Genomic DNA, 23,040 nt, shown 5'->3' with positions numbered 1-23,040 from the left:
AACATAAACATTTGCTTTTTGTTCCATTGTCCATAAACTATTGTTATTATCATGATTATTTTATAATTATTATTATTAATATATATTATGCGCAAGCACATTACATATGTTACAAATACTTATTATTATTACAAATTGTATAATAGTTAAAATTTACATTACAATCAATGTCTAATATATGTAGTTAACATAATATTATGTAAACACAACAGATGAAGATCTTATAATACTTATAAATATTACTAAAAGCGCATCAAGCGCATCATATGCAAATAACAGTGTTGTAAAATGATATTGTTAAAATTCTGTTTCAATCATTATAATACAGTATAAGTCTTCCACTTAAAATGCTACAATTTAAATACTATGAAAAAAAAATTATATAATTATACAATTAAGACTAAAAAAAAATTGTGTAAAACGTTTAATAATACAATCACAGAGTAAACAATGTATTCCATAGCCATTGGTACATATTCTTTTAATGAGGGTATTCAAAAATTATCTTAAGAATGCCTTTGTTTCGTTATAATATGTTATATTTCAATGTTATTTCTGCTAAATGCATATCAGGTTTAACAATTGCAATACTAATAATATAACTACTATATAAATGAAAATGTAGGCATAATATATAAATATTTTATTTGACATTTATAATATGACAAAGTTTAATATAAATTAAATAATGTTGTACCTAAACATATAATGTTATTTTGTTACTGTTTAAAAGTAAGCAACAAATCTCAAATTTTTATGTATACTAAATTAAAAAAAATCAACCAATTGGTAAATTTATTTCAATCTTACACGCACCAAAAAATAAAATAAATAAATCATCAGATGCAAATTATTCATTTTAGGTAAAAGGCATCAATTACATTAACTTGTATCATTTGTAATAATAATAATAATAATAATAATAATAAACATAAATGCTTATAATATACTACAGTAATAATTTATTAAAATTTGTTTTTAATCGCTTTCTAACTAATTTTTTTAAGCTTACGATAAAAATATTTATTGAGCTTATTGTAATAACAATTGATATATTATACCACTTGATTTTTGAGGAATAACTTTAATTTTTCTATTTTATAAAAAGTATAACAATGCAAAATACATTAATAGGATATTTGCTCCCAGTAAACCTTATTTTGTATTTAGTTACACTTAAATTATAATATATATATTTACTTATAATTATTTGATTTGGATACTTATTGGTAAGTTAGTTTTTAAATTAATGATAATCGCCAAATTTTTTAAGAAAATATTAATACAGTGTATTAATTTAAATTAAGTTTTTTAGGTTGATGGTTGGTAGGTGGGTAGGAAGAAATAAAATATTTTATTATGGGTTATTGGGTGAGAGCAAAAAGTCCTAAATTCAGATGACGATTATTATTTTTGTTAGATATGATAAGTTGGTATGCTAAGAAATTGCATATTAAAAATAAAGCTTTATGATTTTGTGTGTTTTGTACTATGTATAGAACAGTTTAGGAACAGTGTACAATAAATTAACTATTAGGATTTACTTGATAAATGGAAATAACATTATACATTGTTTTCAGACTTGTTGGAAGAAAATATTAGTTTTAATTATAACTGATTTTTATAATCAAACATTTTATATATCACAACATTAAAACGTTTGGTCGAATTATTATAGTAAGTAGTGCAATATAACATCATACAAGTGGTTTTGCAAAAAATAAAATACAATTTTTTTCTTGCGTGTATTACGAATCCCATCCGAGGCATCCAAGGAGTTTATCACAACTCTTTGGACCAGTAAAATATAATAATAATAAAAATAATATAAATAATATAAATAATTTAGTGTAGTATTTGATTGAGCAATTAATTTACCATTTCGTTGTTTAATATAAATACAAAAAACTATATATTCAAATATAAAACGTATTATGTTACATTACAATAATTTATTGCTTCAATTTACTCATATTTCTATAACGAAAAAAAGCCAACTAACACAAAATTTTAGAAAAAGAACAATAAAATAATAAGAGTTAAATTATTAATTCGGGATATTAACCAGATGAGTTAAGCATTACAAAAGTTTCAAGTAATACAATTATTAAATTTTCAAACTAGATATGTAAATATAAACCTTTCATCACTAAATTACATTTGAAATAATTAAATAGACTAAACTGATAAAATGAATACATTTAATTCCTTTAAACATTTTATTTTATAACTAATTGTTTGAGAGTTACCTAATTGAGAAGATTAGGTATGGAGGTATTATAGCAAGAGGATCTGTGATTTTTATCAGTTTCCCTATTACAGCTAACACGGGAAATCAGCATGGCCCACAAATATGTGTGACATAATATTTTGTATTGTTGGACTTAAGTTGATCTTTATGGTATTACATTTTTATTATTTCAGTATAAATATTATTTATTAAAATACACAATCATTAAAAATAAAATGACAACAAAATAAATATTGTTAAATATGCCAGTAAAATAAATTACATAATACACATTACATATAATAATACTTAAGATACTTCACGCAATGGGTAACATACGACATAATAGTGACAAACAACTAAAGTTTAAGAAAAAAAAAAGGAATTCCTAAATAAAAACTTTGGCAATCACATACAAACAATGATTTGGTTCTGAGAAAATCGTTGTTTGAAATGTTTAAAAAAAATTAAAAAAAACATTTAGCAGTCTGTCATGCGTCTTTGTATTTAAAATAAATTGAAAAAAATGAACGCTTATTGCTACATGATACATATAAAACGTTTACTTTACGTTATTTTAACGGTTATATTTTTAGATTTAAACTTTATGAGAAACACCATTAAAAAATAATAATTAGAGAACAACGAGCTCAAGGATCGTTAATATAAAAACTAATACAGACAACCAACAATGTAGAAATTAAATTTTATCAATGGAAAAAAAAACTAAAATTCATGAGTATTGCAATAATTATGTATATATGTTATTACATAACACAAATTCTGATTCTTAATAAGTATAACTAAACAACAAATTTTCTCAGCTATCGAAATTATTAAACGTAAAATACAGAGGTTTTTTATATATACATAATCAGTCATTGCGAGTAACACATTGAAAATAATAATACACTTACAACCTATGCAAATCAATTAAAACAGTTGATGGGAACCAACATTTTAAAAATAGTTCTTAAACCGTGAACTAATTGGTGTTCAATAAACCTAACTGTGATTTTATTAAACATTTTCGTTGTAATTATTTATGTATATATGATATATATGTACATAATACCTTGTGATCCATCAATCCCCTTTCTTTTAAATGTACATGGTGCTTGATTGGAGATTGAATCCTAATAAGACAATTTAAATGTTTGTATTCATTTGTAAATATGCATACTATGCATTGCATAGATAATCAAAAGAAATATCAAAAATGACCTTTACAAAAAAAATAAAAAGGTTTCCTCAAATTTAACTTTTTTGTTACTGTTTGAATAACAGCAACACCAACTGTTAGAAATATAAAACACTCACTGCTAACTGTTGCATAGACATTTTACCATCTGTAGCTATTTTTTTATATTGGTACATTTATTTAGAAATGTTTGATGGTAACGTTGCAGATCTTTGATGTACAGAACTACTAGAATAAAGTTTTAATGTCGATCGAGTTGATTCCCTGTAAAGTAATAAAATATTACAATCACTTTTTTGGTGGTAACAAATTAATACATATGATTAAACAATGAAATAAACCTTGGCGATATTTTGGAACCATCTAGATTAGTGTTGGCTTTGTATCCACACTTCTGGATTTTTTTACTCAGTCTCTGCACCCACAATTTTTGATCATCTCGACTGGGCGCCAGTATTAACAGCTCCTTAGCAGATGTCGGATCATTATGCAGCTTACACGGCGCAATCGCGTCTTCTTTGCGCTCAAGATGTTCTTTGTGAACTTTAATTCTGCAGCCTATCACAAAAGTAAAATGTATACAACCACGTGCTATCGATATTTTTTCAAGTGGTTCAACTTACTTCTACACTCTAGCGCTGGTGGAGGTCTAAAAACATTTGACAATGGTTTAGGACATACTTCACAATTAGTTGGCATATGGAACGATATTTGAACAAATTCATGCCCTTTTAGTGTAATTGTACCGGGCTTTTCATCTACAGTGCTTGTAACACTTGTACTTCTTGATAGATGTTCTGGACCAGATTCATTAGGTCTTCTAGCCTCACCTTCGCCTGCATACAAAAGCTAAAAACAAAATAAAAAATATTATGTTAATATTATAACAGCTAATGGAACGGTGGAAACAACGGTTGTATTGTATATTTAATGAAACTTCCCACACATACAATGTACAACATCGAGAATTGTCTAAAATCTAAATTGAATTTCTTAAAAGCGGTCAGAATTGAATCTCTTGTGCCTAACGAGTTGGTGGCAATCAATGACGTGACATAGATAACTGAGTTAATAAAAAAATATTTTCACTAAATCAATTTGTTGCCTAACTAGACAGATAATTAAATCTAGATTCTAGGGAAGGAATCACTGGTGTCTAATTAGGTTAATATGTGAAGGTTATTGTTAAACTGGTATAAGGTTAGCACCTAAAAATTTACCTAGAGTTATGCTAATAATTATTAAAATTGACCTGACGCCCAATCCTTATTCTATTTTTAATTATCTACGCCGACAAAGGACTGCTATTTAACCAGTCATCCTGAACATATATGTATAAACGTAGTTACACATTTACATTTCGACCTTCTATCTACCTCTTATCTTTAAAATGACTAAAGTGTTGTTCTACATAGAATAAATAAACCGTAATAAACCGAAATATACCCTACAATAATCTGAAAGTTAGTGATGAAATCAATATAACACTTCTTCGCAACAATCAATCTGACACATTTTAATAATCTTAATTTAATGTAGCCACATAATAAGCCAGTGTTAGTTTTTTTTACAATAATGATTTTCAAAAATAAATAGAAAGATAGATATATTATATTATAACGTTATACATACTTGGAATATTCTAGGGATGTCTTTAGCATCTGCTCGAATAACATCACCTTGAGTTACAGACCGTACGTGAAACACTTTACTAGAATATAAAATTTGTTAAAACAATAAGAACATGCATTAAAACAACTTTGCAAACTATAAGAGCTTACTTCAAATTTATAATTAATATGGGATCAGTATTTTGTTTGTCACTTTCAGAATTATAGAAAAATATTTTCTTTGATGATACTACAACATACTGCTTTTTCCAACCATGCCGTCTTATGTTTTGTTTATTTGGAACTGATAACCAGCCTTCTAATCTGGATTCTACAAAATATGTCATTCATTGAAGATTGAGCAATTGTTTTTGAAAATGAAAAGTTAATAAAATGTGTAATACAAACCTTGAGTGTATATATCAGTGTCATCGTTGTCAGCACTACTAAGTGATGCAGTCTCGCTGCCCAAGTTGGTTAATTTACCTTGAAGTTGTTCAATTTCTGAATCTTTTGAATCAAGTTCCATTTGAAGTCTTATTTTACTAGCATTCTCATCTACTACTTGTGATTGAAGTTCTTGGAGTTCTTTCTGCCACTTTGTAACTTCTTGATTGTATTTCTCTCGCTCCTGATTAATATAATTAATTTTATAAATACATGTATACTGTATACATACATATACACACTTGTATATTATATTTAATATATACATTTATGGGACAAATATAAATGTAAATTTAATTAATAATTGAATAATAATATTTTTTGTATAAGAATAATAAAGAATTATAGAAATAAAGGTATTAATCAACATTCCTAAATATGTCAGACATTTGGTTGAATGGTGCAAAAAAGTCGAGTTTAATAAAGTTTATTATTTGAAAAACACAATACAAATAAAGTATTAAAGAAAATAATAAAAATTACCTACACCTTTAAGCTATAAGCTTGTGGTGGTGTAGGGGGTAACAGTACAACATATGTGATTTCATTAATTACTTAAATAAAACAACTACTATCAAACACTATAAAATTAATAAAGATATATTAGATACAAAAAATATACATTTTTCTTATAATAAACACTGCCTTAGTTCACTAAATAAAACATTACTTATACATTTTATGTTAATTTTATCATTAAAAATACTTCTTTACACATCGATTAGCAAAGCGTTGAAAATGACAGGACTCAGGTAATTAATAAACTTGTTACTAAAACTTGTACTAGTAAATAACACTTTAATATTACATAGTCTATCTTCCCCGATAATCTTGTCATTCTGTTTTTTAAAAAAAAGCTTGATTTTTTATATACAAACATTATAGCGGTTTTTTTGTAAAGCAAATCCAACGGAAGCACATTAAATTCTTTATAGTTTAACAAGGTAGATCCAATAAGATTGTCCTTTTTCAGACAAATACGAATTACAGTATTTTGTTGAATCTTTTATGGTTTTAGAACATTTTTGGAGGCACCACCCCAAATTACCACGCTATATTGCAGTATAGATTGGTAATTGGTATGGAGAAAGATAAACTATTCTTAATGTATGAGATGATATTATATATTTTAATATATGAAATTTGAACATTAAAGATCACAATTTTACTATCAAATTATTAATATGAACATTCCAATTAAGGTTAAAATCGAATATTATTCCTAAATATTTCATTCTTTTGATTATATTTATTTATGACAGTTACAGTTTGATGCAATTAAACAGTCATGTAACGTAATTTCTTCAAAAGGTGGTAAAATATAGTTTATTGAAAAACCCATGAACATTGTTTTGTTAAAGTTTAAAGATAGTTTTTTAATATTTAACCATTTTATTATTACAATTCAACTTTGTTTGTTAGATACATCAACAAACTCAGTTTTTTTGGAATCTTTCCAGTTTTATTATAAGATAAAAGTGAGTTCCAAAATCAAATTTTATCTGACGAGGGAGAAGTATAAAACATTTAATATATGGGTTGTGAAATTCCCAGCACCTACTGAATAAAAACCCAAATTTGTATAATGCTTAATTTATATGTTCAGTACATTAGACAATTGAATAAAACTAAAATATTGAGAAAGTTTAGTAGTAGTGAACGCGATATGTTTACATTAAAATAACTGTATTGTATTAGTATAATTTTAATTCTACTTGTAACTTGTCATTGTTATATTATATAAACTTTGATATTCTTCTTGGTACCAACAATTTTTCATTTAGATTAATTTATGCAATCATCAATAACTATGTAAAATATAAAATATCAATAGGTTTTATTGATTTTTTCAACTTGTTATATACCTGTGTCAATTCTTGTTGTAGTTTTCGACATTCTTTCTCCTTTCTACGTAAATCAGCAGACGAAACTTTACTCTTTCCTTTAGTCGTATTGTCTTTACGATTCATGATTTCAGCAAGTTTATTAACAGCTTGAGCTTTCAATAGCTGTTCTTGTTTAAGTTGTTTTCGAAGCTTTTCAAGTTCCTCAATGAAATTCTTTTTACTTTCTACAAATTATTTTGTTTATGATTTAATATTATACAGAAAAATGGATGGTAATATAAATATGATGATCATATATCAACATTAAATAAATAACATTTATTAATATATCTTACCTTCTTGAATTATAGTTAACTGGTTTTTCAACTCTTCATTATCTTTAATCAATTGCTCCATTTTTTTCTTCAATTCATTTTCTATTTCTCTCAACTAAACAATAAAAAGTAAGTTAATTTAAATAATACATTTATTATAAATTATATTTTTTTATAGCTTACATTATTAAGAGTAAATTCCTTTGATTCTAAATCATTGCGATGCCGATTTTGACTGTCCCTAAGTTCTAGCTCTCTCATTGTCTTTTCCTTATCAAGATCTATAATAGTTTCCTCAGCTATAGATCTAGCAAGGGCTTCACTATCAGCTCTAGCTAATGCTATTTGTAATTGATGAGCTAGTGAACCACGTTCTTCTTCCAACTCGGCAGCGCCTTTTCCTCTATCTTCTACTTCCTCACGAAGTTCGGCAGCCTGAGTCTTGTACAAAGTCTGTGAAATATTCAACATAATATTGATGTTAGTCACATTTTATTGTACACTAAATATATACTAAGATTTACTGAAAAGTATTGTTCTGCTTCCAATTGGTCTTGTAGTTCTTTCATCTGTAAATCAGTAACTGAGTGTTCTGTCTTTAACTTATGCAGTTCTTCTTCAATAGCACGTTTGTTTTCTCTTAATAAAGTGACTTCTCGCAATAATTGTACTTCTCTAGCACGTAATTGTGTTGCTTCAGATATATGCACACCCAAATCAGATTGCAAAGCCGATTTCTTTGTTAATTCTTGTTCGATTTGAGTATGTAATGCTTTGTTCTAAAAAGATCAACAAATTGTATAAAAGCAATATAGATGTAATTTTTCAATTCAATAGCGTACTTTTTCCACTTCTTGTCGATGTTCACCTTCAAGTTTTTGAAGTCTCTGTTGTATTTGACGGTAATCAACAGATAGCATTGATATCTGTCGTTCTTTTTCTTGAGTAAAGGAGTCGGCTTTTTGTCTGGCACTCTTTTCTTCACTTAGTTTAGTTTGAAGTGCTGAAACATAATAATAATAATAATAATAATAATAATAATATAATTTTTAAAAATGTTTACTCGTCAGAATATTTACATGCACAATTTTTTACCTTTAAATATATAATCCATTTTAACTATAGCATGAAAATAAAATAAATAAACTTAGCTAATATTTATGAAAATCTTATTTTTTTTTAAAAAAATAATTCAACAATTATCTTCTTGGTAGTAACAAACTGTAAGTCAAATATTTATAGGTTTGATTTTTTTGGTTAAAATTGTTTATAAATATTCCCATGTAAAACATATAACAATTAAGTTTAAATAAAATAAAATAAAACAAAGATTGTTATTTTCATAAACAAATGAGTTAATAAGAATAATATATTTTTATAGTTTCTAATTTACTTACTAATTTTTAAGTATTTCATATAATAATACATCAATACAATTAGTTTATTATAATTTATTATTAATTTGTCTTGTACAATTGATTTAGTTTTTGAAGAATTTCAAAAATTAGAAATATAATGAAAAAACAAATTAGTACCTAAGTAACCTATTGTAGTATTAGTCTTACAGTTCCACATAAAAATAAATTCATAAGAATTTTTAAACAAATAATTTAAGTTTTAAATGAATTTAATTTAATTTAATTAAAAAAAAAACCCACATACCTTTTACTATTTCAAGATTAGCCTGCTCATTATTTACTAATCTGCTTTTTTCTGTTTCTTCGTGAGCCCTCACTTCTTGTTGATATCTATTTTGAGCAGTTTTTAATTCCAACACTAAAGATGCACATTCCTTTTCCAATATTGATGTCCTTTCTCCAAGTTGTCTATTGTCTTCACTTAATTTTTGTTCTCTCAATTTAGAGCGCACAAGATCAGCTTGACAGGCTTGCAAACGACCTTAAAGAAAATATTTGTCAAGTATTCAAAAACTAAAAACTAACTATATATTTCATACAGATACATCAAGTATTAAACCAGAAAATTTGACTTATAATTATTACTTGATGGCAATGTGTGGCAATTTTAATTTAAATTAAATACCTATATGAATGAGCAAACTTATATTTTCAGTCATTCATAACTTATATTAAAATAATAAAATTATCATTTAAAACATTAGCTAACATCATTATTTAATTAATAGTCATCATCAAACAATGATAGACGAACAGGTTTTTCTACCACAATGTCAAAACTTAACTAGGCAACATTTGTAAAACTCTTTATAAATAAATAATTAAGTCACCTCCATTTATAAAAATCACTGGTTAAATCTTATAATCTACTACATGATTTCAAATAAATTCAACTATCCCAAAAACCACAAAATTTAAGAATGACAAAATCCTCACTATCATTCATGAATTAAGGTTTGGACATTTTATCTTATATAAATTAAAATGTAAAACTAAGAACTTAAATGTTTATTTGTATTTATCCAAACTGTGATATATATTTTAACAGTAATGCCAATTGATAATAAAAATAAAAACTTACAAGAAAGTCTATTGACAATCATTGGTCTAGATATAAAATCAACAAATTTCCTCACCTTCTTAAAAAGTTGTAGCTAACAAATTAAACGTATAAATTTAAATTTATTAAATTAATTGATATTTATTTATAAATTATAATAATACACAATCATTTTTATTGTATAGAATATAGCTACAAATGTTACTATAGTTTTTCGAAAAATGTGTAAATGTAAGTCTATATAATTGTAACAGATAATAACCCTTCTCCTTTTTGATTATATTAAAAAAAAAATTCTCATTTCCATATTATTTAAAAATTGTCTTTAATAGTTCACCTTCCAGTTCTAACTGTAAATCTCTCAGAGAACTTTTTTCTTGAGACAATTGACCTTGTAAAGTTGCTAATTCTTCATGCAATGTATCTCGATTTAGTTGCAAAGTTGTTAGCATTGTTTGCAGTTCAACAGCCATACGCTCATTAGCTGCTTTGGCAACGGCCAACTCTGCCGCTTGCTTACGAAGTTTAGTACAAGTATCTGTTTCCACTTTTAACTTTTCATGCAACTCAGTCATCTAAAAATATAAATAACTATTAAACAAAACCAAAAAAAAAAACATAATGATGATACATTTACCTGTTTTTCAAGGGAATTTATTTTATCATTATGTTGCTGATTATTGTTCATCTCTTTTGTTCTTTTATTTTGTTCCTCATCAAGTTTCCTTTTCAATTCTTGTAATAATGTTTCTGTCTTTCTGCGCATTTCACATTCATTGTCAGCTTTTCTTTGTGCCTGAAAATTGTTTAGAACATTATTAAACTAATAAATGATTTGTTAATAATAAAAAGTTAAAAATAATTTTTTTTTAGTATTTTAAAAAATACAGTTATCTTATAGACTTATGCTTGTATAAATTAATTTAAACGTATTTACATCTCTCAAGTCCTTATGGAGATTAGTAATAGAAGTATTTAAGGCTGACGATTTTTGTTTGAGAAGTAATTCTCGATCAGCTCCATCTTGTAACTGCACCAATAGCTTACTATTCTGGTCACGTATAACTAACAATTCTTTTCGTTCGTTATCCAATTCTCTTTTAAGAACAACAATATGAGTAGTTTCTTTCTATAAAAATTAAATTAAATTAAATTAATTGTGAATATAAATTATAAATAAATTTACAGTATAGTTGCAAGTTTTAAATTCATAATTATCAATTTTATACATTTTGATGAAGCAGGATTTAAATTTAAAATACTATTAAATAGTTCTGTAAAAGCTGAACTTAAATTTAAAAAAAATGTAGAATCTAAAATAAAATACAATTAATCCAAGCATTATAGTTAAATTATATATAATTGTTAAAATTAAAATAAATTTACTTACGCAATCCACCTTTTTATAGCACCGCACATGAAAAATAATAAAAAGGAATGTTAATATTGAAAACAAGCATACGCAAAAATTATTATGGTAAGATATTGAGTAGTATATAATATAGTATAATATTTACTACTATATTTATCTATATTAAAAGTAGTAGTAGAGTAGTAAAAGTAGTCAGTTTCTTTTAATTTGTTAATATTGTTAAAAAAAAAACACTGAAATTGGATCCTAAAACTATTGACAGAAAATAAACAAATATAGTATTTGTTATTAGTTGTAACACCATCCGATTTCTATTCCTTCACCACTACTACTGGGATACATTCAATTTTAGCTTCAACAAAATGTATTACAAAAACCATCACTACATGAATACATGATATTGATGTTAAGCAATAGTAAAAAAAAATTATTGTAAAATCAATGACTTTGTTTATTTAAATATATTTTACAGCAAAAACTAGACGTTATAGAAGGAACTTTTTATAAAAAAATCTTAACAGTAAAACTGGATTCTTCGCGGTAAGCATTACTCTTTAAAATAGTAAGGAGTAATGCAAATTTGACTGTCACAATAATTTAAATTAAATAAATCCACATAATGGCTCAGATAAATACAATTATTTAAATTTTGTAATAGTATATTATTATAATTTTTATCGTTAAGACAATTTAAAAATATATTACCATTAGGTATTGTATGAATTATTATTAACTCACAAGGGGTACTTCATAGAAGTGGCCTTAATATTATTAGTAAATTTGTTTAACTTAAACTTACAGTATCAGGTATACATTCTCCATTTGTTACATTGTTTCCCAATAATCTGAAAATAAATTAAGTAAAAAAATACAATTCAATCAAAACTACTTAAATAGTTTTGAATAAATGTTCTAAGAATAAAATTAACTGACTGATAATCTCTGGAATAAGTGAATCCAACAAATGGTAAATGATTTCCAGCAAATGCTTTAGGAACTGGGAAGTTTTCTTCGGGACCATCATCTTTTTCAACATCGTCAAAATTACTAGTATCATCATCGCCATTTAACTCTGGGACAACAGGAGGCACGCCTAAATTTTTAACTAATGTTAAAGACTTTACCAAAAGCACATTGATTTTAATAATCTCTTACAATCCCTTAAATTATCAAAAGTCCACTGATCATTTTGAAAAAAAGGATGATCTTTGATTTCACTGATTCCATTTCTTCCGAGACGCTTTTTTCTGAAAGATATATGATGGTAAAGAAATAATATTATACAAACTTTTAGTGTTACAAAATGTACCTATTAGTGAGGAATGCATAAATCAAAGATTTAGCATTTTGGGATATTTCAATATCAGAAGGAAAATTTAGGGAATTTTTATGGTCCATTATTTTGCTGTATGTTCCAACAAGTGAATCTGCATAGAATGGTGTATCCCCAATGAGCATCTCATACACAAAAACACCAACAGACCACCAATCGCACTCTCTACCATAAACACCATGATCTCCTGTCCCGGTTCCTCCTTGAGATTCTAATACTTCTGGTGAAATGTAATCAGGTGTTCCAACAGCAGTGTCAGATCTAACCATCCCATCCTTAATATTTACAAAATAATTATAAATAACAGAATAAACAAATACATTTATTTATTGTATATTAATTACCGATCCCATTCTCATACATGTTCCAAAATCAGCTAACTTTAAATGACCATATTTATCTAACAGCATATTATCAGGTTTGACGTCCCTAAAAAAAAAAAATGTATAGTTAATTAAGTTATTTTATTCATAATTAAAACATTAAGTACCTATGCACAAATCCCATTGAGTGAATTGCATCCAACGCTAATACTACTTCAGCACAATAAAACTTTGCCCATTTTTCAGGAACATCATAATTAGACATCAAATTAACAAGATCACCACCTTAAAATAAATATTTAATTTAAAAAATAATGTTGGACTTATGACTTAAGTTCATGAATTAAAAAACTTTTTTGTGTATAATAATAATTGTATTAGAAATAATTACAAGAAATAAAATAAATTATTATAATTGTATACCTGGCATATAATCCATAACCATATATAAATATTTATGATCTTGAAAAGCAAAGTGAAGTTGAACAATCCATTCTGAATTTGCATGTGCCATGATATCACGTTCTTCCCAGAAAAATGCAGAGTCTGATCGCTTTATCTTTATTAAAAATGTATATACAGTTTATAATAATGTGAAATAAGTTTTATATAGCGAATAATTATTATAATATCTAAGAAAAATAAACATACCATTTCAAATTTACTTAGCAATTTCATGGCATACACTTTGTTATTTGATTTATGACGCACCTATAAAATAAAAATGTAATCACATTTAATTTAATAGTATGGTATAAATTAAATTAATTATTTTAATAGGTACATAGTCAAAATTTAAATTTTAACTGACAGTATTTTATTTATTTATTTGTGAATAACTTTAATATTATTATTAATTGTGTATTACAAACTCACATCAAAGATTAAATGTATATTTAATCTTATGCTTACCTAAGTGATAAAAATATGATATAAATAGCAAGTTTGTTAAAAGAATAACATTTATAATCAATAAACAGTATAATTCCAATAAAATAGTTAAGTTTTAAGTTTTTCATTAATTCACTAACAATATTACCCGAGAGGAAAGTTCAGAATCCAATTTATTTATCAGAAATGTATCTTTCGCATTAAGAGAATGTTGCACCTCCTGCCCCTACCATGTTTTGTATCTTTCATACTTAGTTGTAACATAACAAACATGTTGAATTCTTACTAGTTTATTTATAGTTAAAATTAGAAAAATTTACTGATTATTGAATAATAATTAATTCATTACCAATATTTGTTGAGAGGAAAGTCAAGGGAATAATCAAAATCAAATTTATTTATCAGAAATGTATAATATATTTTTCACATTAAGAGGATGTTGTACACCCCACATGTTTTGCCTCTATCTTACACACACAGAACATAACAAATCTAGAGTTTAGAGCCAATTTACTTATTACCAAAAGCAGAAGAGAATATAACCGTGCTCAATCGATGAGTATTTTTAAAAATAAAAACACATAAATAGGTGAAAATTTGTACGAGTTGTTATGGCACGCTCTTGTTTAGAGAATATAAAGCGAGTAATTGAGTGATGTGTATTTTCCACGTACTAAGCCAAATGTTATGTGGTTACTCGTGTGGTTATGATTGATAATTGATATTGAATGTAGGACTATAATATGTACATTGTACATTTTACCTCATAAAATATGTCTAAAATTACCTACTACCTTTATAATTAAAATAATATACTCACAAGTTATAATACTGGTAAAATTTGTCAAGGTTTAAGGAACAATGACATTCACATGTGGTGAAACTAGAATAGAATTTCTGGAACTGGAAAAACGGTTGTTTTGGATTTGATGGCTAGAATGAAGGAATATTAAGAGGTTATTGAGTTCTGCAATGACTTGAGTTTTAAAATACTATATTATAGTCTGTAATAGGAAAGAGTTAAATGTTATGTAATTCAATCCAAGGACTTTTTTAATTATAATTTTTTGAAAAAAAAATTGAGAAAATGGCTCTTTTATTGACTGTTATTTTTAAGTGCTATAGTATTGATCAATATATTATACAAAATCCACATCAACTGTCATAAGAATCATCAATTAAATGATTCACCATGGTACTTACCAATTGAACTTCACCAAAAGCTCCTCTTCCAATAACTTTAATAAGATTGAAATCATCAGGTTTCATACGTAATTGACAAATGTCAGATGCAAATTTATCATCTATAAAACATAGGTAATATCATATTAATTGTATTAATGATCAATTTCAAGATTATAAATACCAAAAAAACAATTAATACATTTATAAATTAAAAATATTTTATAAACTATGAGATGTAATAAAGCATCTAATTCAAAATAATCTTTACTGATTAGTTTAAGTAGTATTTGGTACTTACATATTAAACAGGGGTGCAAAGGTTTAAATATTAAGCAATATTTGCAAGACAGTGAAATGTAATTATTATGTAACCTATATTAATATACTATAATTATAATGTATAATACTATTTTGCAATTATTTAAAGTCTAAAATATTTATATAAAAAGATATTATAGGTAATTAAATAACTACTGTTTGATAAAATGTGTCAATAAAATTATAAAATATTAACATTTTATCATAAAAAAAAACTTCATGAGCATTTTCTACATTGTATGCATACCAACTATTATAAACAAGAAAATAATTTTAGAAGTACTTCATTTTAAAAATACTGGGTAGTATATAACATATTATTATATTAATTAGACTTTTCCATAACAAGAATTAGGTATCAAAATATTACAAAATTATTTTTTCAGCACCCATGAATAATATGTATGTACATCTTCCATAGGTTTTCAATTTGTATCAGTAATTCTATACAATGCATCTAGGTATCTAATTGTATTACTTACATCTATGCATGAATGCTTCGACATTTTTCATTCGTTTAACTGCAGGGTTTTCACAATCAGCTACTAACGCTTGTACAGTGTCCTGTAATCAAAATAAAAAATTATATATTATACAATTAGCCACTCTAGTGTATTCAGTTTTAATTATTAATATAGGTATATTTTAATGTTTGTTTCTATTAAAATTTTATAGGATGTATACCAATAACTAGTAATTACGAACTACCGACAAACTTCTCCTAACAGACACCTCTAAATAACAGACATTTTTTTTGGATTATCCACAAACTTTTTACAAACTGAACCCTATCTATAATAGCAGAACAATTTTAGCGACTATGAATAATTAATGTTGTCGTTTCTGATATTAATAATTCATTTTTATTACTATTAAATATAATTTATTTTGTGTAAAAGGAATCTACCTACCAGGAATTTGTAGTAAGAAAACAGGGTTTGCAAAAAAGAAAACCATATTGTAAAGAGAAAATTTGGTTTCTTAAGGAAATTTGATCCAGTCTGTGTCGTCAACCAAAATAAACCTATCTGATGTCAATTGTGCCAAATATCCTAATCATCGGATAAAACTTCTAAAAACATATTTGAATTTGTCATAGAGTTTACTTGGAAACTACTTTTTCATTTTGAATACTAAGCATTTTAATACGATAAAAATATAGAAAAAAAATTATTTTAAAATGTAAGAAAGTAGTTTTTAGTCAAATTTAATGAAGATTTCCATCTTGTTTTCCCTCGTGTATTAAATTTTATCAGATAAATAAGTTAGTTAAATGGGAAAAAGAGATTTTACTTTTTACAAAAAAAAAACATAATAATTAATATTCATTTAGCGCGTAAATTACATGTATGGGAGGAGCGCTCTGGTATTTATTTTACATTTACACACTGTCACATTTAACCCACATACCTCATATACTAATGATTATTTACTACGCAGATATTTACATGACCTGTACGCATAGACACAGCCTATTCTAGGCAAATTGCCTACATTCCCACAAGTCCTAAAAAAGTTTTAAAAATGTGAACTGGAAATGAATAGCTTGAGTAGTCTTTTCTGAGTGAAATAACTTTAAAAGAAACAAATTATGAAAGTGATGTGACTTCTTAAATATTAACTTTATTTATTAATTTAGACCTATGATTTTAGAAATACGATCAATTTAAAAGTTAGTTGTTGTAAATTAAACAACATACATATTATTTTATAAGCTTAAGCTTATACTACCCATCCATAATTTAAAATTAATAACTATAGTATTATACAGGAATAAAATACTTTTAATGTTAAAAAGTCAAAAATGTATATTATCTCTACTAATTTAAAATTATTAAAATTATATAATTGAGCCTATCAAATATTAATAACAAATAACCAAAACACACTAAAATATAAAAATAAATAAGTATTTTAAAAAAGAATAAAAATAACAATATAAAAGTTAAACAAAATATTTTTTTCTATTAATAATAAATATAACCTTTGGAAAATAACTACTAAATAATAATTAAATATCCGAGAAAAAATACCCATATTTTAGAATTTTGGTACAATGAGTTTTTTTGAAGATCATAATAATTCTTTTGGCTGTAAAAATACTTAAGTAAAGTTTTTAACAACCTTACAAATATGATTTAATGAAATGGAATGCATTTAGGCCAAGTTCAATATGTTTCAACATTTAAAATCTCTTGGTTTTTTAATAACGATTTGAGAAATGTCTAATGAATAAGTCATAAACATTTTTTAAGTTTTCAAGTAAAACTCATTGTTAATACCTATCTGTTTTGATTTTTAACTGTTGTACAGTTATACTGTATCATAACTATACAATTATTAGAATAATTAGTATAAAATTCATAATAAATGAAGACATTATTAATAATGTTTTTGAGTCTCAACTCTTTGAAAATCAAAAACAAAGGTATATTTCCCCAAATATTTCTATATTTACTAGCTATTAATTTATATTATTTTAATATTTGATACAAATATCAGTTATAAAATAGGTATAATTTATATTTTATTTCATCATAACACTTAATTTTAATCTTAGTAAATTCCATTAATGTCATAGGTGAGAAGATGAAGATATCAATATAATATAAATTTGTGTGATGAATGACTGTGAAAAGTCATTATGTTTAGTGACTTAATTCTAATCGAAGAACTGATATATTATAAGGTCAATGTTACACAATTAAATACACAGATTTGTGTAAAATTATATAATTAATATATACATATATATGCATACAGTGAGTTATGTATAGATATCACTCTATATAGTAATCACTAATATAAATAACAATTTTATTTCTATTATAATCTAATTTAACGTGTTACCAAAAAGTATATTTTATTCATTTATTTACACAAAATTATTCAAGAGAATTTTACATAATAGTGATTGGTTTTAAGCAATATTTGCATACACACAATTTACTATATAAAGTATTATCAGTATAGATGGATTGTACAATAATATATAATATACATAAATAATTCTTATGCATTAATTAAGATGTCAAAATAAAATTTGCAAGCAAAATAAATAGAATATACAAAATTAGAAATATTTTGTGATAAAAATTAATTTTGATTAAATAGGTATTCTCTGAAATTTCAAAAAGTTGTCTGTAAATGTAAATGTTTGATATAGACACCTAATAAAGCGAGTAATAAAGTATTATACTTGGTAATATAACTTGTATTTAATGAAGCTAAATAAAATAAGAAATTAAGGGGTTTTTTTTTGTATTAAAAATGTTACAAAACCAGAAGTTTAATTTTTGTGAAGTGCATAGATATTTTTTTTAATATAAAAAGCATTATTTGTATCTCATATTGCATTTTATTTTAAATGCATATGTAATATTTGTTTATTAAATTATTTAAATTTATATGAAATGTTCTTAGGTATAATAAATAATTATAAAGAATTGTATTATATTTATTTACTATACATTTATAATTTTTATATTCAGCTTTTATAGTTGTAGGTTATTGTTTATAGTTTTTGCAGGTAGGTAAAAATGTAAAAAAACAACAATGACGTTAAAAACAACAATAAGTAATTTATTTACTTATTTACGTGGAACCTTGTTTTAAATTTTCAATCCTTAGCTATGAAAGTTGAACATTTTATTCATTTTTAACTACAAAATTATTTTTGAATTTTAAATGTCAAAATTTAAACTTTAAATGTTTATAAAAAAATATTGTGCCTATGTATTTTTAATATTTTTCAACTGCTCTTGTATCAATATATCAGGAGCCTTACATAACATTTTCACGCTTTTAACCCAACAAATACAATTTGATTGGCATTAAAAGAAAAAAAAACTAAAAAAAAAATGTCTGCAAACAGCTCAAAATGAATCAAAATATTTTGAAAATGTTATCAAGTATAGAAAATGATAAAATAAACATATGGTGTAAATATTTTAAGTGTCTACAGTAATTCATTTTTGAATTACAGTAAAATAAGAAAATTGCTACATGAGAAATTGAGTGAATATCAGACTTGGATCCAGAATTGTAAAAATTTGAACTTCAAACATTCATAAAAATTTAATTTGACTTTCAGGTAGAGATTTTTTTTTTTGATAACTGTAGAAAAACTTATGAGGAATCTTGAATTAAATTTTTAAATATTAATTAAGAAGAAATATTTTTATGAATTTCTAACTCAAAATAATTTAACATTTTTGTAACTTTTACGTATTTTCCAAAATTCAAACTTTAAATGCTTTAATAAAAAATTGTGACCATGTATTTTTAATATTTTTCAACTTCCATTGTAACAATATGTTAGGAGCCTTGTATTACATTTTTAAGATTTTTTACCCAACCACTAAAATTTTATTGAAAAAAAAAAAAACAAAAAAAATTGGTAACTAAAAATGTCTGTAAACAGTTCAAAACAAATCAAAATATTTTAAAATTATTGTGTATAGAAAATTATAATATAAACAACCAGTGAAAATGTCACGTATCTAGAGTAATTTATTTTAGAGTTACACCAAAAACCAAAATCGATTTTGCGTAAAAATTCTCGTTTTACCTTAATTTTAATGTTGTTTTTTCCTGCGCTTTTGAAAACTATTGGGAATTTTAAACTTTTACCTCCCCAATGCACTAACAAATGTTTCCCATCGAACAAGATACTATTGAAGAAAATTGAAACAGTGTTATTGCCTCAAATAGTGCTGACAGACACAAACATTTTTTTAAGAAAAAACACATTGTAAGATTTTAAAATGTGCCAGAATCTAAAATGCATTTATTACTAGCTAAAAATGCAAAAATATACACTAAAATTTCAAAAAAATGCTCTATAAAAACGTATTTATTAAAATAATGCTGAAATTAATAAATAATAATTAAAAATGGTTCATAAAAAAAACTCTTTATATACTACCTATACTAGGAAGGTACATATTTATTTTTCTTATTTGTTATAGATTATGGATGTGTATACATTTAATGGATTTACAGAACAACATTATGATCTTACTATTGTTTTTATGAAGTACAGGTTTATTAGACCAATTTAGACAGGATAGACCAAAATAATAAAAACAAAGAAACCATAAAAACATGCAATTATATGCCCTAACCCAAAAAATACGCAAAATTAGATTTTGTATTTGAATTATAAATAAATCAAAATAAATTTTGACAAAAACAATTTGTTTATGCAATGTACCAAAAAAAAAATTAAAAGCATTTATTAAATCAACAGTCCTGCTTATTAGTTGTTACTAGAGTTAGGATGTTGATGAACTAAAAAATACACAAGTGCCCTAATAAATTGGTTAAAATGCCCCAAAAATTAACTTAAAAATCACCAAAAAAATCTACTTAATTAAGTAAAAAAATTCTAATTGATATGTAATATATTCATATATGATTTACCACAGAATTCAAATTTAACATAATACATTATGTGGCTTATTCAATCTGCCTAATCTAAGCATTATTATTAGAATCATAATGTTGAATGTCTAAATTGTAATTAAATACATACTAAGGTATTTTTTTACATTCCTACATCTCAAGTATTTTATAAAAAAAATGATAAATAACAATCCATTAACTATATGTAACATAATACAATAATCTTTCGGTAACTAAAATGCTTAAATGCTTAGAAAACTAGTTAAATATCTGAAATAATAAAAACCAAAGTAAAAGACAATTGACAGTATAAAAAATAAAAATAATAATAGGTACCTAAATATTAAATAAACTACCAACAAAAAAAAAAAAAGTCATAAAAAGTCCTTAAATATAACGTTGAAGATATTTTTATTGATAGTTACTAAGTCCTAATTTTTTTTATAATCAAATTATTTCTTTCACCATCAAGCATATATTATTAGCTTAAATTTACTTGAAGGTACCTACATTTAAATTAATAATTAAGAAACATAGGTAATTGGCTGTTCACCAATATCATAGTTACATAAACCTACCATTATGGATATTCAACTACCTACCTATAATTTTATGTAGGTAATAAAAATGTTACACTTAATTTTAAAACCACTTGAGTAATTCTAATTTATTTAATACCTTTAGAAGTTTAGATAGTACTAAAAATATTATAATATAGTACCTACCGTATACATTTTATAAAATTTAATTGATGAATTGGTTACCAACAAAAATAGATTTTTTTCTATATATAATCATAATTTTATGGGTATTCTTACCAACAAAGAATCAACATTTGAAACATTTCTCGGATCACGTATCTTCTTCTCAAGGATTTGCAATCTCCGTAACCTATCTTCTTCTTTTATAGTCTCCATCTCTTTCATTCCTAAATGGATTAAAAAACATTAATGCAAATGAAATATAATGGACAATATACAATACTAATAAAATTAAAAATGTTTCAAACAATGGGTGATAGAAATAAAACGTTTAAAACTATCACCTTAAATGTGTTCATTGACAGGTGTTTGTTTTGACAGGTGTGTGTTTAGGTATCTAAGATATTTTTTGTATAAAAATACTTTTGAGAATCCCAATCAAAAGCGTGTAAATGGTATGTATATTTAAAAAAATCAAAAACCCAATATAGCTATGCATAATATAATATACTTGTGTTAAAAATGTAAAACAAATAAGTGCTGAAAGGTGGGTGTAGAACTATTTGAGTGGGGCACATTCAGAGTGACTTGTCCGTACAAAACTCAGTGTAGGTACGCACAGATAGACCATATAGACAATTGAGAGATAGACAAAGGAGTAGCGCAAGGGACAAACTAAATAAACTTGCTATGCGATAGGCTCACCTCCGGTGTGGCCGTCTTCAAAGCTGATGGACTCTGGACACACGCTCGAGCAATGTCGATACAATCGGTCGCCGTTCGACACAACAATATCAAAGGCCGAAGTCAGCTGTGCGGCACATACGCTTTGTGGAACGCATCATAGTGTTTCCTTTTCAGACGCAATCGAGATTTTTCGAACACCATATATGGCATCTCACTGTGTCGGGTCCGCGGCAGAAGAACACCATCCGCGTTGCCGAACACTACTGCGCGTGAAGTCGGACATTGGAATTTCGCGGCGCGGACCAGAAGACGGTAAACGGACTAGCTACTCGCCGGACGGCGGACGGTATACGGACGACGAGCGTGTTTGGTATATATGTATATCGACGCGGGAGACGGAGACGGAGACGATACGGTAATTATATTAAAAATAACCGCGATTGTCGTAGGCTGAAACGAATGGCCAAAATCGCAATGTGCGGCGGCGGCGGTGGCGACGGCGACGACGACGATTTGCACTGACGCGCGTTCGTAATCGCCCAAAGGGACAACTGCGAGCCGAATTGAACAGACGAAAAGTCGAAAGCGGCGTGATAAGGACTGATGCCGTGATAAGGACCGTGCGGGCAAATACGCGTTTACCACCTCCGGTGGTTGGGTTTTGTCCGGCGAACGTTCGGGAAACAATCAAAGAATG

General features: G+C 25.8%; 1 protein-coding gene across 3 annotated transcripts; it reads right to left on the bottom strand.

The window, feature by feature from the left end:
* Nucleotides 1-27: 27 nt before the first annotated feature.
* LOC132933588 (rho-associated protein kinase 2) lies at nucleotides 28-23,018 on the bottom strand. Of its 3 annotated transcripts, XR_009662906.1 has the most exons (29): nucleotides 22,362-23,018; nucleotides 21,774-21,883; nucleotides 16,032-16,113; nucleotides 15,250-15,350; nucleotides 13,807-13,866; nucleotides 13,579-13,714; nucleotides 13,323-13,440; nucleotides 13,177-13,261; nucleotides 12,809-13,107; nucleotides 12,655-12,746; nucleotides 12,433-12,592; nucleotides 12,299-12,344; nucleotides 11,065-11,256; nucleotides 10,765-10,923; nucleotides 10,465-10,702; nucleotides 9,312-9,548; nucleotides 8,745-8,768; nucleotides 8,492-8,652; nucleotides 8,174-8,428; nucleotides 7,833-8,102; nucleotides 7,671-7,764; nucleotides 7,354-7,559; nucleotides 5,450-5,672; nucleotides 5,213-5,372; nucleotides 5,064-5,142; nucleotides 4,055-4,280; nucleotides 3,773-3,989; nucleotides 3,551-3,695; nucleotides 28-3,366 (listed from the first exon to the last, which is right to left on the bottom strand). XR_009662906.1 is itself a non-coding variant. In XM_060999853.1 (28 exons), the coding sequence occupies exons 2-28, from the start codon at nucleotides 21,879-21,881 to the stop codon at nucleotides 3,608-3,610; spliced, it is 4,116 nt and encodes a 1,371-aa protein (XP_060855836.1). In that variant the 5' UTR covers nucleotides 21,882-21,883; nucleotides 22,362-23,018; the 3' UTR covers nucleotides 28-3,607. The 3 variants fall into 3 exon arrangements, 1 of the variants encoding a protein (XP_060855836.1); XR_009662907.1 differs by lacking the exon at nucleotides 8,745-8,768 and having other exon boundaries at nucleotides 22,362-23,017; XM_060999853.1 differs by having other exon boundaries at nucleotides 28-3,695.
* Nucleotides 23,019-23,040: the final 22 nt, after the last annotated feature.

Source organism: Metopolophium dirhodum, chromosome 1 (genome assembly GCF_019925205.1).
Source record: "Metopolophium dirhodum isolate CAU chromosome 1, ASM1992520v1, whole genome shotgun sequence".
Classification (NCBI taxonomy): domain Eukaryota; kingdom Metazoa; phylum Arthropoda; class Insecta; order Hemiptera; family Aphididae; genus Metopolophium; species Metopolophium dirhodum.
The sequence above is the reverse complement of the archived record's forward strand: the minus strand, read 5'-3'. Positions and strand labels throughout refer to the sequence as shown.

Coding starts and splice junctions, on each gene's coding strand:
- LOC132933588 (XM_060999853.1), bottom strand. CDS start 21,881: ATGAAAGAGATGGAGACTATAAAAGAAGAAGATAGGTTACGGAGATTG. Junction 13,715..13,806: donor TGCTAAGTAAATTTGAAATG/GTATGTTTATTT, acceptor TTTTTAATAAAG/ATAAAGCGATCAGACTCTGC. Junction 5,673..7,353: donor TACAACAAGAATTGACACAG/GTATATAACAAG, acceptor TATATTAATCAG/GAGCGAGAGAAATACAATCA.